General features: G+C 28.7%; 2 protein-coding genes and 1 long non-coding RNA gene across 3 annotated transcripts in view; 2 read left to right on the top strand and 1 right to left on the bottom strand.

The window, feature by feature from the left end:
- Positions 1–2,343: 2,343 nt before the first annotated feature.
- Positions 2,344–9,881, top strand: LOC136090184 (uncharacterized). The gene is made up of 3 exons (XM_065816359.1): positions 2,344–2,699; positions 2,925–6,167; positions 9,626–9,881. The coding sequence occupies exons 2-3, from the start codon at positions 4,745–4,747 to the stop codon at positions 9,655–9,657; spliced, it is 1,455 nt and encodes a 484-aa protein (XP_065672431.1). The 5' UTR covers positions 2,344–2,699; positions 2,925–4,744; the 3' UTR covers positions 9,658–9,881.
- Positions 9,882–9,953: 72 nt separating this feature from the next.
- Positions 9,954–10,456, top strand: LOC136090253 (uncharacterized). The gene is made up of 2 exons (XR_010643293.1): positions 9,954–10,233; positions 10,353–10,456. It is a non-coding gene; the product is annotated as an uncharacterized LOC136090253 (long non-coding RNA).
- Positions 10,457–11,948: 1,492 nt separating this feature from the next.
- LOC136090181 (tigger transposable element-derived protein 1-like) overlaps positions 11,949–19,528 on the bottom strand; it is a 101,830-nt gene continuing 94,250 nt past the window's right edge. The window contains exon 2 of the mRNA XM_065816356.1: positions 11,949–14,000. Within this exon, the coding sequence (XP_065672428.1) occupies positions 12,425–13,993 (1,569 nt within the window). The 5' untranslated portion in view covers positions 13,994–14,000 and the 3' untranslated portion in view covers positions 11,949–12,424. The remainder of the gene's footprint in view (positions 14,001–19,528) is intronic.

Here is a 19,528-nt window from a genome sequence, read left to right as displayed (position 1 = left end):
TATTTTTATTTAATATGAAAGTTGCAGCATCATTTTTTTTTCCAGTAGAACGATAAATGTGTTAACAAAAAACTAAAGTTTTTTTTCTGATTTCCCAGACGTGAAAAAAATTCCAACAAAAAATTGTCCACCCTTTCCCTTGTACGCACTGGTACACTTTTGAGTGACCCCCTCCCCGTACCTGCCTACGTATTTTATGGATGGCCCCATTGCAACCAAAAAAAACTTTTTTGTAGTTAAACTTTGCATGAATGATAATGGAAAAATAAAATAGCTTTCAATCAAAGTTTTTTTGAAGTTATTCTTTAAAATAAAAATGTATTATTATATTTTAATTATTTTTAATAATATAACAATGGATTGTTTACTATATAGAGCTTATAACAAAACTTTATTTGTATATTATGTTATTTAATTTTTATTTTATTATTTAAACAAAACCTTTTCAACAATCTATTTTCAAACGTTTTAATGAAATTAAATAAAAAAAGTTTATTATTCAATTAAAAGCGTTTGATAAATTAATGTTTTAATATAAGAAATTTTATAATTAAATTTCGTAAAAACGTTTGCTAGTTATTAGCAGTTATGACTTCAAAACTTCATTTGTTCTTTATTGATTAAGTTGCTCTGACATCAAACGGAAACAATCGCATGAATAAGAGAAAATCCTCAAAGTATTTTTGATAATTAAGAATTTTATAAAAAAATCATGAAGACGCTCCAAAAAATGATTTTTTTTTTTATACCAGTGAAGAAATATGTGCTAATATTTACGTCATTCATTATTACAATATTGTTTCATTTTTTTTTTTAATGTAAAATTGATTTGCTTTAGGCTGTTGTTCAGTTAGGTTATGCGAAAAAGTGGTAAGGTTAGCTGTAGAAGAGATAGAACGATTGTATCATGTAAAAAAGTGGTTATAAAAGAGTTAAGAAAGATTGTATCACGTGAAGAATTAGTTAATAAAGCATTAAGTGGGATTGTATTATGTGAAGAAGTGGTTATTAAAGAGTTAAGAGATCACGCCAAGAAGTGGATATAAAAGAACCAAGAAAGTATTAAAAATTGATCATAAAAATGCTTAAAACCTGATTTGCTTAAACAACAACATAATGTTGAGTATTATAAAGGTTTATCTTGATAACTTTTTTACTTCTTGACTTTTAAATTTGAATTCTGTACAACTTTTTTGCGTAAATTAACCGCCAAACTGTTTATAGTCAAGTCAAAATAAGTCTAAAAATGGGCTAACCTGGACAAAATTTGGATATAAGTGAATTTGGTATCATTCGAAGCGTAATTTTATCTACTCTAAGATATCCAAAATCCACCAAAATTCATTGGGCAAAAAAAGTTATAAAATTTATTGCTGACCTTACTTTGTAGATTTTTTTTTTAAAATCAACTAAACCCGTACGACTTGCTGTCAATAAGTTGTGATAATTCAGCGAAAAATGACGCAATTCATATAATATTTTGTAAAAATATAGTTTAAAGTTTACAAATTATAAAAATGTCAAAATTAAGGTGTGCCATGCTAGACAAGAATAAAATGAGGATAGAAAACTAGGAAAGAATAATTTCAGTATAGAATGTTTTATGATAGAAATAAAGAAACCTTACTAGAAAAGAATTTTTACAAAAGAATATTTTTTGGCAGAAATTTTGAAAAGAAACTTGAAATACTTTCTAAGAAAGAATATTTTTTAATAAACGTAAACAACTTGCTTGGAAAGAATTTTATTTAATAAATGCGAAAAACTTGCTAGGAAAGAATTTTATTTAATAAATCTAAAAAACTTGCTACGACAGAATTTTATTTCATTAATCCAAAAAAACTTGCTAGGACAGAATTACCATTTATAATAAAATTTTTCTGATCGAACCAAAATTAATGCGATTATAATTATTTAACATTTATTCAATTAAAAATCGTAACTGTAATTACCAAATTGCGCGCAAATTCTTTCTTAAAATTTCTTTGCTAGTACGTTTTTCCAATTTTCTTTGCTAGAAAGAAAATGACTTTTACTTGTACGATTTCTATCCTAAAAAAGTCTTTGCTAGCAAGTTTTTCATTTTTCTTTGCCCGAAAGGATATATGTATTTCTTTCTTCTTTTCTATCCTTCAATTATTCTATCCTAAAAAGTAATCATGTTTTTTTCTATCATAGCAAGCATTTTCATGTTTCTTTCCTAGAAAGGAAATTTTCATGTTTCTTTCCTAGAAATTACATAAAATGCTGACATCAGCATTTTTTACTTTAATACCAGCATAGCATGCTCAAAATGCGCCAATTTTTCTTTTCAAATAATATATTTTGTGTACTTGGTAAACTGTAGAGCCGTATGTTGATGTTGTTAAATATTATTTTTAAATTTTATGTTTTAATTTTAGATAAATTATTAAATATATCTTAATTTGAAATATACAATGTTGAACACATTAAAAGAAACTTGTTTGCTTTGCAAAGATATAGGTGACCTTGCTAATCAAACGATTAATGTTGGAAGGAAAGGTATTAATACCTTAATTCATTATTCACAAGTATGCAACGATAAAAACCTTGAAGAAGAACTTAAGGAAAGGGACACGGTTGATGTCCATATGGCATGCAGGCGTGATTTTACAAATCCGAAAAGAAAAGTATTAAATTGTCAAATGGAAAGCCCTAACATTAAAAAATTGCGCTCAGTAAGATATTTTCGTATTTACTCAATCTTGTGCTTGTGTGTTGTGATCCATACAAATAACTATATTTATATATGTAGGAGTTACTTTGTTCAATTATGTTCTTTTAGCTGTTTTTTATAAAGTCATTGTACGGTCTCTTAATAACGACATCCCACTTTCTTAAAAAAAGCAAAATACTAGCTTAAGATTTTTTTTTTTTTGTAAACAAATTTATTTATAACTTAGACAGACATATTCAACTGGAAGCAATGCTGCTTTATTTGTGGCAACCTTGCATTACCCGATTCTAAACATCGTGATAGCAAAGCCGTAATACTGGTGCGTACAATAAAATTCAAACAAAGCATGCTTAAGGTTTGTGAAGACAGAAAAGATATATGGGCAGTTGAAGTAAAATCTCGCTTGAATTGCTGTTGTGATCAGGTTGCAAGTGATGCGATATACCACTCTGAATGTTATAAGCTATTTTCAACCAACAGGGTTTCAACCAACAGGTTTTAATTCCAATATATTTGAATTGATTTATCTTCTCATGTTATAGCAATATATCAAAAATGTTGTTAAATGCAATTAACAAGTAAAAGTTGCAAATGATAAAGTGATTTGTAGTTTTTCCATAATAAAGTAACATATTAACCGATTCTGACCGAGTTTTGAATTTTTATATTCGTTATGTGTATTTTTATGTTTCATATGCTATTCTAAAAAGTCCTAATATATTTACAGGTCAAATTTGATTGAAACAGAAAAGCTTGGTCGCAAAGGAAATTCAATAATGGCGGAGCACTTTGAAAGGCTTTGTGGTTGGTTTGAGTGTCAAATGGCTCCTGTGACAACTACTGAATTGCACATTAAAATGAAAGAGGTGGCAAATTCCAAAGATATTTATTCAATGAAGCACTTAAAGAGAAAATTAGAAGAAAAATACAAAGACGACATAATTATTAACCAAACTGAAGGTAAATCTAATTTAGTATGCTTTAAAGATGCGACTACATTTATTATTAAAAAATCTAAGGCAGAGAACAAAGATGCAAACGAAGGTAAAGTTATCATTTGAGCCGCGGCTAAGTTGGTAAAGGCAGAAATTTTAAATTTAAAGTTCAGCACAGAGAATTACCCATCTAAATACGATATTGAGCATCATGAAGAAAGTTTAATCCCATTGCTTCGCGTCTTTATGAAACAAATTACATCTGACAAACTAAAACAATCTTCCATTGGTCAAACTATAACAAAAGCTATTCGATTGCGATTTTACGTCCCACCTTTGCTTTTTGGTTTAGGAATAGAACTAGATCACAAGTTTGCATCAAAGTGGTTGACAAATGAGCTATTTAAACTAGGCTTTTGCATAAGTCCATCAGAAATAACACGCTTTAAACACTCTGTTAGGGCTAACAACGATAACATTGTTGACGGAGTGCTGAATGGATTATTTACTCAGTGGGTGGCAGACAATGTGGATCATAATATCTGCACATTAGATCGTAAAGACACTTTTCATGGAATGGGAATCATTGCTGCTGGAATGATGAACTCTAAAGTTTTGGATAATTTTCATCGAATTAAAAGAATAAGATATGGTTTGAAGGCAGCAGAAATAAATTCTAAAATAAATATTCCAATTTTGTGGTATAACGTTCCTGACACAGCAGCATTGACAAAGATATTGTTCAAGCCCATTGTTGAACTTCAGTCACCACAGATCTTTTCACTGTCTCTCGGTATTGATCTTTGCTGGCAAAGTTCGTTCACTTCAACGGCTGGTGAGAACCGGGCACAGTGGATTTATGCAACTTCATCATAATGGTAAATGTCATCCCGGAAAAAGTGAGATATTCATGGCGCCTATCATTAACTTAAACCCATCTGATAAAAACTACATTTATTCTACACTAGTTTTTATACAAAACTAAGCAAAATTAATCAGTTTACCTACTCCAAGTGTAACTTTTAATTAGCCTTTATGGTTAAAAGCTTACGAAATTGCAAAGTCTAAGCAATTGGATATAGTTATTCGATTGGGAGGATTCCACATCTTAATGAGCTTCGTTGGAAGTATTGGTATGGTCATGGAGGGATCAGGACTAAATAGGTTACTCGAACTTATTTATGCAAGCAACTCTGTCGCGCATATAATGACTGGTAAAGCAGTAGCTCGAGCACTAAGAGCTCACTTCTTAGTTGAATCTGCCTTAATGAGTCTACTTTTTAAACAAAGCCTCAAAGACGAGGCTGATAGTTCTCTAGAAAATATGCATCAGGATCTGGTCCAAGGAAACATGGATTTGGAAGAGATAAACAATAGTAGTGTAGTTATAAGATTCACAAATCTTATTGAAAATTTAAAAATACAGCTTTTCCGTTCATCCAGAACAACAAAACTATGGTTGCAATATCTTGAATATATTAGCATTATCAAAATGTTCATCAGAGCAGAGAGAACAGGGAACGAACATCTGGAAGCCATCAGGCTTATGCTTAATTTATTTGCCGCAGCAGGGCATATAAACTATGCCAAAAGTGCTCGGTTATATCTGCAATCCATGTACTCACTTAATTCAGAATATCCTTGGCTTTATGAGCAGTGCTGTAAATCAGGTTACCATTGTATTAGACGCACAGATCGATACTGGGCTGGTCTTTGGCCTGATTTAGTAATTGAACAGTGCATGATGAGATCAAAAAAAAGCAGTGGAGGTTTAACCAGAGGAAGGGGTATGTCAGAGTCTACAAGGAATCTTTGGGTCAGTACCTTACATGAATACGGAGCAATCCATGATTCCATGTCAACATTAACAAAGCATCGTTTTGAGAGTAGTCAGCAACATTGTGAATCTGGTGAGTCTCGGCGAAAAAGAGATACTAAAGATTTCAAAGCATTAAAGGAGCAGCTCGACCTGTTTAATCCTTTCGAATTTCAAGACTCAGGACTTCAATATATTTTTACTGGCCTATGTGCTGATAAGGATGATGAAATCAATTGTGATCAAGCAGAAAATGTGGGTTTAGAGATTCAAAACAGTCTTAATAATATTGCAGCCAATCAAGTATCTATCAAGCGTTCAAAGCAGGTCAAAACATTTGCCAAGTTGATGCCATCTGTTAAAGTTAATAGCGATGCAGTCCACGTAGATCCTAATGTTTTGTTCAAAAGACTAATCATGCTAATTGAGAGGGTTGAAGATTTGACTGACTGCTTCAAATATGAATTAGCACCGGAGCCCACACCTTTCTTCAAAGATGGATTAATGAGGAAAGCAAACAAAGCAGAGCTTGGTAGAGAACTCATTAAGGATTCCACAATTTTAACAGAGAATAATGACACAAACTATATTCTTGACGGCGGAGCTTTGCTGCATCGAGTTTTTTGGAGTCTCCCAGCTACATATTCAGACATTATTGAACAATATTGTACATATATTACAAAAAAGTATGGTAATCATACTTTAATTATTTTTGATGGTTACAAACAAAGCCTATCCACTTCGCGAAACTCCTGTTAATTGATCGAAATTGCATTCTGGGATGTCCTGCCGGACCTCTTCCGCAACTAACACAAATAGTTTTTTTTTTAGTTAATCAACTTTGTTGCTAATCTCAATTTTGTATTAAAGATATATCAACTTCGTAACATTAAGATACATCAATTTTGTTAAGATTACCATTAGAATGTTTCAATAAGAATAAAATAATGGGGAAAAAACATTTTGTAGAACATAAAGTTAGTGTAATTTTTTTAGAACATAAAATTATTTTATTAAAAATAAAAGTTATTAACATCATACATTAACAAAAGTTATTAATATTATACATTGTAACATAAATAAGTCTCATTACAAAGAATTATATTGAAAAAATAATATCATAATAACATAAAGTTAGTGTAATATTTTTAGAACATAAAATTATTTTATTAAAAATAAAAGTTATTAACATCATACATTAACAAAAGTTATTAATATTATACATTATAACATAAATAAGTCTCATTACAAAGAATTATATTGAAAAAATAATATCATAATAACATAAAGTTAGTGTAATTTTTTTAGAACATAAAATTATTTTATTAAAAATAAAAGTTATTAACATCATACATTAACAAAAGTTAATAATATTATACATTATAACATAAATGTCTCATTACAAAGAATTATATTGAAAAAATAATATCATAATAACATAAAGTTAGTGTAATTTTTTTAGAACATAAAATTATTTTATTAAAAATAAAAGTTATTAACATCATACATTAACAAAAGTTAATAATATTATACATTATAACATAAATGTCTCATTACAAAGAATTATATTGAAAAAATAATATCATAATATATCAAAGGGACATGATTCTCATCAATAAAATTTTTTTTTAATTTTATTGATGAGAATCATGGCCAGTCCATCTCTTTCAAGATATTTATCGATAAATTTCATAAAAGTTATTTCCATTTCACAAACTAGTGACATAAAAGCTGATGGATTGTCAGCTGAACTAAGAAAGAGTACATCTGCACACCTATGACATAACTTAACCTTTTGAATAAGCCATCCAGCCATGTGTAAAAGGGCTTGATCCTTTGGTTGCATTATAATTTTTCCAGTAAACATATAAAATGATCCTGGATGAAAATAAGATATTCCTTTAGGTATGTTATTTTCTGTTTCATAAATTCCACAATTAGTGGTTGTTTGAGTACAACACTTCATAAAATCATTTAGATTGAAAGCTGTCTCAAAATTTGAATCCTTTATACAGTTGCTATTGGATTTGCTTTTTTCTACAGATAAAAGTAATAAAGCATTTCTATAGGCAGCTCGAAATTGTCTAACATTTGGACGGTCATTCCAACCACGTTTGCTTCGAATAATGGAAAAAAAATTCTCAATGCAGTCCTGATTAAAACGAGAAGTACAAACAAACTGAAAACCTTCAGAAAATAGCTCTCTACTTAAGGTTAGAACACTATTTATTGTGACACTTAAACCCCAATGACATGATATACTTGCTTGACTTCTAACATTACAAAATTTCCATTTCTCAATCCAATGTTTTAACTCTTCCAACTGAGAAATACTCGCTCCTTTTAAAGTTAGAGCACAACGACCTGGTTTATCTGCATATAGTTTATATGAATTCAATATATCGAATAAAGTATCCATGCGTTCAACAAATCTTGCTGTTGGTAATACACTTAAAGGAAGTAAGTTTGTATTAGAGCAGGAATATAATGCAGAAGCAACTTGATAACTAAAAACTTGAGTGGCAAGTTTGACTTTCATAGATAAAAGAGGACCAGGATCTAAGTGTCTATCTGCTAGTTTTGGCACTAGAGGTACAGAGTTTATTTTGTCTAAATTATACAGAGACTGGATGTGTTGCCAAGAAACAATTTCACCATTAATGTCAATGTTATGTCTTCGTAAATTGTTTCTGATACTTTTTACTAAATGTGGAGGATCAAAAATAACATATTTTTATCATTGGAAGGATTAGGAAAGTATGGTAAATTTTTGGAAAACCCAAGCAAACGTAAGGCAGCTATATTAGTAGATCCTTGATCACAAACTACACATCTAATGTGTAAACTAGTTTCTTGAACCTTAGAAATGGTTTCACATAGTAAAAAAGTCAAGTCAGCTGTTGATACTGTTGAATTATTATAAAAATAAGCTATTGGTTGTTTCCATTTATTTACCAAGCCTCTAACCATAATTACAAGAGCCTGATTTAAAAGTTTTCCATTTTTTTATACCATAAACCCTGTCAGAATTTCTATCATACTCTAAATGCTGCTTTAATGACATTTCATCCATAACAGGACTGACATTACGATCATGTGGATTCATTGCATCAGCACGTAACTTTAATAAAGAAAACAATTGAGTAGAAAACCCTTCTTGAAGATCTGAGAATACGCAGGACAAAAATAATAATAAACAGGTTTGACTTGGTAAACAGAATATTGTTCGCAAGACGTTAAAAGTTTGAGGACTATGAAACAGAATTCGCAAAGCCAAAACTTTGTCACAAAATGCCCAGCGTTTTCCTTTATTGACTTGTTTACTCATTTCTAATTGACTTCTAAAAAAACTAACTTGTATAGGAGATAAGTATTTCCTGGATAAATTTAAAATATGTTTTATAGACCCATCACAGTTTTTTTGGATTTTTTGTTGGATTTTAAATGTCGAACTTGTTTACGTAGTCTAGAATTTTTGACTCGCAATGTTAATAGTAACCTTTGAAGTTTGTTGAAATTTATTTCATTAGTAGACATTTTGTTCTCTAAATTACCATCTGAATTAACAGGTAAACAAACAACTTGCTTTTTTGCTGGAAATGAATGACGTTTAACTGGTGATTTCCTTTTGCAACCAACAAGTGGAGGAGGATTTGGGATGTTAAAAATAGTAGGAATTGCTGATTGTAACAAACGTTTTCCATTATTATTTGTAGAATAATTCATTGTATGTTCAAAATGATTACTGCACAAATAAAAGTTTTTGTTTAAAAATTTTTCGTCTAAATCTTTCCTACGGCAGTTGATGACCCACTGTTTACATCTAAAAATTAAACAATAAAAGAATAGATTTTAAAATACTACAATAATAATTTTATAAACTTTTGATGAAAAAAAAAGTTATTATAAGTAATATATGAATTAGCTTGCCTTTTTTCGTCTTTAGGAAAACGAAAAAATGAAATATCTTTACAGGTTTTTTCCACTTTTATTTCCACAGTTTATAGCAGCACAAAATGATGGCATCGTTTTAACTTAGATCGAAAATCTTTTAGGTACATAAAAAAATAAGTTTCGCTACTTTATATTATAAAATTCTGAGGTCCGGCAGGACATCCCAGAGTGCTTTGCGATAAAATTACATCGAGATATATGAAATTATGCCTGACTGGATAGGCTTTGGTTACAAATCATCCATCAAAGATTAAGAACATCAAAGGCGAGGGAGAAAGTTTGTCAACATTGTATTCCAACCAAAAAACCAAGTGAACTGCAAACAATCTGAATTTCTGTCTAACAGCAATAACAAAACTGCTTTGATCAAAGCATTGGGAATGAAGCTAAGAGAAAAAGGTCATATAGAAGTGGAATGCGAAGGAGACGCTGACAGAACCATTGCTACAAAAGGAATTGAGCTTGTACAAAATGGAAAGTATGTAAGACAATGATCATATTTTTTTAATTTATTTATAATATTATTTATTTTATTACTATACGTCCATATTGTTTTGCAGAGGTTTAATTCAGCTCAACTATTACTATAGGTGAAAAAAATAAACAAGTCTCGCTAGCACAACTTAGGAAACAAAAATATATGAGAATGGTGGCAACTTCCAAAAAAGGAATTCAGCCAGATCGACTACCACCAACCGAAAAGCGCGATCAAGTACCATTCGTTTCGAGTGTGTTTACAAATTCAGCATTGGTTGGAAGTCAATATGAATGAAACAAAGTGGGGATGGAGAAGGGAAAATGACGTTTTGGTACCTATAAAGACAGACAAGGTACGTATACTGGAGCGCAAAATAAACCACAAATGCCGATTTCACTTTCAAAACGGATTTCTTGAAAATAATCATTTTTCAATAAACAGTCTAATTTACTTTTTAATTTTTTTATTCAGGATCCTGCACCAATTCACATTCTTAATATTATAAGATGTAACTGCGGCACTAATACTAAAACACCATGTGGAAAACAATGCCAATGTCGACGTCATGGAATAAATTGCACGACAGCCTGCGGACCGTGCCAACGTTTGGAGTGCACAAATGCACCAAAAAATAACGTCAATATAGATGACAGTGAAAATGAATACGAAAGTAGTAAAGATGGAGATGGAAACATTTTTGAAAAAATGTTTGACTTTTGATTTTATATCTAATTATATTAGTTGAGTGTGAAAAACACTAATATTTAAACCTGAAAAATTATTCAAAAGTAGTTAAAATTATATTTATTTGAAAGAAAATATTTCAAAAATGCTTGTTTTTTAAAATAGTTATACTAATAAATAAGTTTTTTTATTTCAGTCTCAATTTCAAGTATTTATTTAGTAATTTTTTAAGTAACGGTGTTTTAATATACTATAAGTATTAGCCTAAATAAAAAATATTGTAAAAAACTGCTGACATCAGCATTTAAAAACATGATTTCTGAAGCACATTGAAGTTTTTTAAATTTTTACACATTAGGCTATATCTGCACAAAATTTCATAAAGACTGAGCTACTTTATAATAAGTTATTACAACTTATTGACAGTAGACACGACGTTTTTTTTTTGTATTTTCAATAAATTTGAAAAAAAGTGAGGTGAGCTAAAATAATCACAACTTTTTTTTCCCAAAATGGATTTTGATGGATTTTGGATATGTTAAAGTAGATAAAATTACGCTTTGAATGATACCAAATTCATCTTTATCCAAATTTTGTCCAGGTCGGACCCTAATTTGACTAGACTATTATAATAAAGGATAGATAACTTTTATAGGGAATTTATGTTGTTTATTTTTTATTATTGCTAAATTTCGACGTACTTATAAACGTAGATACATCATTTGTATGTAGGGGAACCTATTGTACCTTTGACTACTTTTTGCTTTAAGACGTTTTTTGCGTAGCCTATTGAGTAAATCCAAACCATTCAAACTTTATAATATTCTCTTATATTTTGCCCAAAAATTATACTTAGAACTTTTTTTTCATTTGACCAAGAAGTATCTTTTTCCCGCGTTTTAAAAAAAGAAGTCTATTGGTCAAAGGTACAACACGTACGTTGTACCTTTGACCGATGCGCGTTGTTCCTTTGACCAAAATGTTATTATTAAAAAATCATGCAATGTTTGAACCCTTTTTAATATTCTAGCTTGTTATATATTATATAGAAACTTTTGGTCCATCTTATATCAATAAAAAAAATCTAATTATTTTGTAATCAATCCTAATTGTCTAAAAAAAAACTAGAAAAATCAATCCTTACAATCTTGCAAAGACTTGTGTATTAAAGTTACGATACTCAGTATTACTAATTTTTTTCAATAAAATCAGTTATTATAACTATTTAGATAAAGTCACATATTTTCTTTAGTTAGATGCTACTTACATGAAATAATTAGGATTAAGGTCCAAAACTTTAAACGCGATTTAATTGTACAAAACATATTTTCTAATATATACAGTTATATTTATTATTTTAGTTAAGAAAAGAGCAAAAATATATTTTTATAACTTATGTTAGCTGGCGGTCTATATTCATTTACATATGATCATAATGCTTTTTATAGAAAATATCTTAATGATGACAACAAAAAATACAATGATAAAAGAGTAAAATATATTAACTATTGCAAATAGTCAGATCAACATCAAACATAAGATACTGACGCTTAGATGAACCATGACCAATACTTGGTGGTGGAAGTTTCATAATAATATCCTTAAGTTCCAAATCATAAAGATTGTCATCTTCTCTTATAAACTTGTTACAAAAGTCTCCTGATTTCTTAAGATACTTAATTTTGTAAACTATACCAACAACTTCTAAAACTTCTGCTACATAAAATCTAAAGCATTTCTTTCCAGCCAACTTGACAATTAAAAAATCTCCAGAAACAATTTCACTTTCATTATCAAGTATATTTACTCCAAAATCAATTTCATTAGAGCTTTCATCATTTAAACATATGTCAGACTGACTAAAAATAATCTGCTTTGCCATTTTTTTTTCTTTTGCTTGAAGAGGTCTTTTTAAATTGTTGGTTATTAGATTTTGAATCTAGAATAACTTTAATTTCAGGGGTATCAGTTAAAATACATGATTTTCTATCACGTCTTTTTGAAGTATTTGTTTTTCTTAATTTGGCTTTAGGATGAGGTCGTATTATCTCAGGTGAAACAATTGATCTTGATGGTAAACTCACAGTAGGGATTTCCCCTAAAACAATAGATGACGTTGATGGTACACTGGATGGAGCAGTTTTAACATCAATAATCTCATTAGAAAGGCAAGCTTCAGTATTCACTATTGGCCTATCAGTAACATTTGCAGCTAAAAAGTCAATATCAGTAAAAATATTTTCATTAAATGGATAAAATCCAGTACATTTAAAACTGTTTATAATATTATTTGGTACAAAAGCATGAGGATAAGCTTGACCAACAAGGTAAGATATATCAAAAATTGTGACTGGTTTACCAGCATTGCCTGGTGATATCATCCAGTTATTCATGGCATTGTTATAAAAAGTTTTAAATGGTCCAAAAACACCACGATCAAGAGGTTGCATTTTATGGGTTGTGTGAGGATGAAATGTCATTAAAACTATGCCTGATTTTTTTGCTAACTCAATAACAGAAATGTTTACATGACTCTCATGATTATCCATTAATAAAAGAACAGGTTTTTTAATTGACGGTCGCACATTACTAATAAAATGTTCAAGAAATTGCACAAAAATGACTTCATTTGACCATCCAGACTTATTAGCTGCTCCTACACTTCCAGGAGGACAATTATTTAACATGTAGTCTTTGAATTTAGCACGTGGAAATACAAGTAATGATGGGATGCTATTTCCAGTAGCATTAATGGCTGCAATCATTGTTACATTGTTGCCTCGTTCAGCACTAGTTATGCTCCCTATTTGTTTTTTACCTTTTGGAGCTAGAATTTTTGGTGGTACGTGGACTGTGGTAATTCCTGTTTCATCACAGTTCCAAATATTTGATGGGTCAAAATGATAACGTTCTAAAACATTTTTGCAATTTTTATATACAATTCTTACAGTTTCTCTATTGAATGCAGAAGATCTACCAAGACTTGTAGGTTGTGGTTTACCTAGAGATAGCTTGTTATTATATCTTTTGCGAAAATCTCGCAGCCATTGTTCACCTGCACATTTATTTTTCATCCATGAAGTTTCAATTTTTTTATGATTTGCTAAAGCATACTCATATGCAAAGGATCTTATCTGCTTTAATGTAAGTCCATAATGCATATTTGCAGCAACTGCCAAGTAGTTTACCAAAATTAATTCTTCTTCAGTTGAGAATACTTTTTTTGGTTTGGTATGTGAATATAAATATTCGCAACTACCAGATTTTTTAAACTGCTTCAACTGATATATTAAAGTTGACTTTTTAATGTTGCAATGTCTTGCAGCTTCACTTAAACTCATTTTTTGTTGAAGCACAAAATTCACTGCATTTAGCATATCCATTTCGGAAATCTTTTTGCGAAAAACACCAATCTTGCTCCTTGGCATTTTAAAACTAAAATATATTAACAAAATTAATTAACTATTTCGATACATTTAATTCCCTATAGCTGAGCAGAAACTAGGTAATAAAATGAACTTGACAATAATATTGCTTCAGCTTCAATAATCAACAAAATTGATTATTCTAAGTGTAGTAGTGGTTCAAGAATAAATAGTGAATTGCATTAAAATTCAATGGAATTATTTCATCATAATAATACTAGAAACAATTTTGCATTAAAAAGCAATAAAGCACAGACGCCGCCTAATAAGGTAGATTATAAATTTTATAATCTTGCCCTCTTAAAGCCCTCTTCTTACGGTCAGACATAATCATCCAAAATTTTCCATAACAAAAAAAAGATGTTGGGTAATGTTTATAATGTCGTAGATGAATCAAACAACAATTTATCACAGTTTTAAAATCAGAATAAGATTAACACAAATATTTACTTTTTAAGAGTCAAAACTTATAATTGCTTGTGGATCAATACCATCTATCCCAAGTATAATGTTTTACGATAAGAAGAGTTGTCATGGACTACTATTTCAAATGACACTTCCCGTTTTTTTAAAATAATAATAGTAAGCTAACAGAGTAGAGTGACCAAAGGTACAACGTGGTCAAAGGTACAACAGGTTCCCCTATACTATAACAATAATTTTTTTTTTTTTTTTTTTTTTTTTTTTTTGCCGCATGCTTTGTTCGTGAACAGACGTGTTTTTTTTGCTGTGTAAGAATTAATAAAAAAAAAAAAAAGTTTTAAGTTTTTAGTATTTAATTATTTTTAAAAATCTGTTTACACTATTTACATCAGACCAATTACTATGGAAGTTTCTATAAAAAACATCGAAAAACTAATAAAAAGCATGTTAGAGGAACAGAGAAAGTCTATTTTAAAGGAAACAGAAAAACTACTTAAAGAACAAGAAAGTAACTTTGCAAAAATCACTTGTGCAAATATGAAAATAATAACAGAAAGACTAGAAAAAATTGAAAGCGATTTGAACAAAGACAAAATAAAAATAAAAGGTATGTTAAAAGATATCAGTGAATTAAAAGAGAGTATTGATTTCCAAGAGGAGATTTCAATGAAGAGGATATCAGAAACTAACAAACGCATAGACGAAGTTAAAAAATTATACAATGAAAAAACACTTCTTGATTCGAATAACGAATCAAAATTTTTGAAAGATATAAAAAAAAAAGTTAGTAGATCTCGAAAACCGATCCCGAAGAAACAATTTGCGAATAGATGGTGTTTAAGAACTACCTGATGAATCTTGGGAAGATAGTACAAAAATTGTTAAAAAAATATTTTCTGAAAAACTCCAAATTAATAAAGAAATTATAATCGAAAGAGCGCACAGATCAGGGTCAATAAAGTTAGGAAAAGAGCGATCAATTGTTTTAAAACTTTTAAATTTCAATGATAAAAAGTTAATTCTGCTAAACTCAAAAAAACTACGCGGAACTGGTGTGTTTATTAACGAAGACTTTGCAAAGGAAACAATGGAAAAGCGTAAAAAACTCTGGGATGAAGTGATTAAATTGAGAAAAGAAGGTAAATACGCAATTCTCAAGTTCGATTCTATTTTTTGTAGAGATCATAAAAAATAATTTTTTATACAATTTTTTTTACATACAGTGTTAAGAAAGTTCTTCTAATTTATAACGCAATCAAAATGTCTGTAAAAAATGATTTTAAATCGTTTAGTTGTAATTTTTCAGCATCTGATGAAAAATTTGATCCAGATATTAATTATTTCAATGACATTATTACGATTGTTCTTATTACTATCCTAACAAATTAGAAGAATTTTTTTATAATTATACAAAAAGCAATAAGTTTGATCAACTAAGAATTCTTCATATAAATATTAGAAGCCTAAACCGCAATTTTGAAAATCTTCTCAATTTGTTACAAGAAACCAACAATTTTTTTAATATAATTTGTTTAACCGAAAGCTGGATAACTGAAAAAGATTTAAAAACTAGTTCAAATTTTAATCTTCCTTACTTTGATTTAATTTCTCAAGAGAGACTTATCAATAAACGCGGTGGAGGAGTTCTTATTTATGTAAAGAAAAATATTGCGCATTATATTAGGAATGATTTGAGTGTTTCTGACGGTTAGTGCTAAATAATGTCGTTCAAAAGGACATTTCCGATTTTACTAAAATCGCAGACCTAGAAAAATGTTAACGCATGCGTAATTTTCATTTATTTTAAAACGATATCAAAATTTAAAATTCACCTCGTGTTTATCTTAAAGCTTATGGTAAGGCTGATTTTAGCTTAAAATACTTAAAACAAATGAGGCTTTTGTTGTTTGTTTTTGTTAGAAAGTTTGTTAAAACAGTGCTATCTTGCATATTACTAACCAATATAATAATACTCCTATTATAATAATATTAGTGTTACTTATTAATAATATTAGTATATTATTTATTAATAACCAATATTATTACTTTTTTAATGTAGCTATCAATCAATATGTCATCATCTTGTAAGAAATTTAAAATTTTGCGTCTATTTATTGGTCAATTATTTAATATTATAATGTTATTGCAAAGTTAAGATCAACATATATTTGTTTAACATGAACATAAATGTTTGTATAAAAATAAAATAAAACTTATGATAACTCGCAGTAATTTTGATAAAGTATATTAGATATGTATACTGTTGATTGAAATAGTAATAAATGATAATAATAACAGTTTTAAATAAAAATAATAATAATGACATTAAAAATAATAAAAAGACAATACTAATATAGCAATGATACCAAGCAACATAAAAAACAACAGCAATACTAATTAAGCAAAAGGCAATAACAACTTAAGTTTTAGAAATACAAAAGATGACATGACACATCATTTAAATCAGGTATTCAAACATCAAATTTTTATATGTTTTTAGAAGAAGAACAAACTCAATCTTCTAGATCAAGATCCAGATCCAGTAGATCAAGATCAAGTCAATCCAGATCAAGTAAATCCAGATCCAGTAGATCAAGATCAAGTAAAACATTCAATTTTTAATATTTTTACAATATATATACACACACACATGCACACAGATAGAAACAGTGGCTCTAATAATTTTTAATATTACATCTCTACTCTAATAATGTTATACTTATCATACTCTACTCTATTTATACTCTACTCTAATAATTTTATACTTATCGTAATTACTCTAATAATTTTTAATATTACACATGAAAAATTAACTACATATGTTTTTTTGCTCTTAAGTTTTCATTTGTGTAACTCATAAATCAATTTAAAATTTCATCATATAATTATTTTAGGTATGCCAGATACTACTTATAATTACACTTAATCATGTCTGATATTGTTAGACAAAAGTGGTTTTATTTGAAATGAAATCATAGATTAGTCGAAAACCAAAACATATATATATACATATATATATATATATGAATTTTTCTTAGAAGTTATATATATATATGAATTTTTCTTAGAAGTTATATATATACATTTCATATTTCTTAGAAGTTTTGTTTGGCAATACTAAATGTTCACAAAAATCAATTTTTATTAAATTTAAAAAAATCTGACCAGAAATTTTTAATGAGGTAAATAGGCTTGATAATGTATCTATCTTTGAATGTAATACTCTAGCTTCTGGTATAATTTTTATGGAAAAACCCAAAAAAGCTTGAACTTATATGACTTGTGCAATTCATAATGAAACCTTTGCTAGAAGTGATTGCCGCAAGTTATTAAGGCTAAGTTAGTTCTTCCTAGGCAGAATTTTTCAGAAACTCAGATTCTTGCAGCATGGTAAAATACAATAAGAAAAAGTTTAATTATGCCAGCTTCATAACTTTTATGCATGCCCCACGGTTCCTAAAAATTAGAGTAATAGCTTCTGCTCCAAGATGTGACGTGGCTGTGTTAAATGACTTTTATAAGCATTTCGATGAACAAATAGTTGTTCTTGCACTAGCAGACAAAGCTTTGCCTGATATCAATATGTTAGAAATGATAAAAATTTGCTTATTAGTGTTAAGCCAGAGAAATTTAGACACGCACACCTTCGCCCACAAAAATTTTTTAAATGGACAGTAATCTGACACTTCTTAACCTTGTTGGTTCATTGTTAGTGTTTCTGATGCAAAGGTTAATCAATGGATTAAAGGAGATTTTGGCTGCTGGGATGATTTGGAGAGCTACAGAAAGTGTGTTCAGTTCATAAAAAACATGTAAGTAACAAATGACTGTAAAATGTGATACTTTTAGCAAGAGAGGAGAAAAAGAAGATGCCCGCTAATGTTACCAAAAAAACCGTAGTTGCAAAGGAAAAAATTAGGACAATTTAAACAAAAAGTTACAAAATAACAATTGGAGAAAATGATTTTGTGTAGCAATTATGTTTTGCAATAATGATTTGTAATTGTTATTATTTGAATAAAATCATTTTTTAGCAAACAAAAACTTTTTTCCCAGGCTATTAGGCTTTCAATATTTTTTTGCTTTTAATATAGTTTATTTAAAAAGTTTTTTGCATAAGAGCATAAAAATTGAAAAAAAATGAGTTCCATGTAATCTTGTTATGCATGATATAAGCTAAAATTTTAAACATCAATTTGATATAAATAATAAAGATTACAAAGTATGTCCCAGAATTTTGACTTTAGTTACAAAATGACACAGCCTATATTTAAAGTGCATTTTTTCAGATTAAATAAAATATATTTATATATCATTTATGTTATTTAATCATATTATTATACTATATGTTTTTAGAAGAACTACATGCTAAATTGAAAAAAAGATTAAAAAATCAAGAAAAAGTATAAAATTTAAGTTTTGAATATTTAAAAATGATATATTATTTATATATTGATATTATAAGGTAATATATTATTAATTGATATTGTTAATAAAACTATTATTTATTTAGAAGCATGGTAATGTTTGTTTATGTATCAGGCAAAGTGTATTTTTTGTAATTGTTACTTATTTAGTATTATATATATCAGGGGCTATTCTAGACCGTTTTTGACAGCATTGACCGTATTTAGGGATTTTTTTTTTTTTTTACGCTAAATTTCTTTGAGGCGGGAATTTTTTAACATAAAGTTCTTTTTTTAAGACACAAGTGCATTTTAATCATGGTGAGAAACATCAAACCGGGAAAACACAGAAGCAAAGTGGTAAAATAATGATGATGATGATGTTCTAGTTTTTAAAATGACATTTTTATGTGGAAAGTTTTTTTAACAAGAAGCCTTGCACATGTTTAAATCTGAACAAAGTTTATAAGCTAAGGACCTAAATGTTACTTAAAAACAATAGTTTAAAACAGTATGTCTTAAACTGTTATAACAATAGTATAAGACAGTATGTCTTATATACATAACTATATATAACAATAGTATAAGATTGTATGTCTTATACACATAGCTTGTTGTATGATATCAAATAAAATAAGTAATTATAATGTAAACAGTAGCAAGCTATCGTATCATACGATAGCTTGATATTGTTTACATTATTTTATTA

The sequence above is a fragment of the Hydra vulgaris genome, chromosome 13 (assembly GCF_038396675.1).
Source record: "Hydra vulgaris chromosome 13, alternate assembly HydraT2T_AEP".
NCBI lineage: Eukaryota > Metazoa > Cnidaria > Hydrozoa > Anthoathecata > Hydridae > Hydra > Hydra vulgaris.
Note: the sequence above shows the minus strand (reverse complement) of the source record. Positions and strands in the feature narration are given on the sequence as shown.

Bases quoted from the DNA above. Each gene is read 5' to 3' on its own strand.
- LOC136090184 (XM_065816359.1), top strand. From the start codon at position 4,745: ATGAGCTTCGTTGGAAGTATTGGTATGGTCATGGAGGGATCAGGACTA. The intron at 6,168-9,625 runs GTTACAAACAAA...CTGACTGGATAG, and splicing joins TACTTTAATTATTTTTGATG to GCTTTGGTTACAAATCATCC.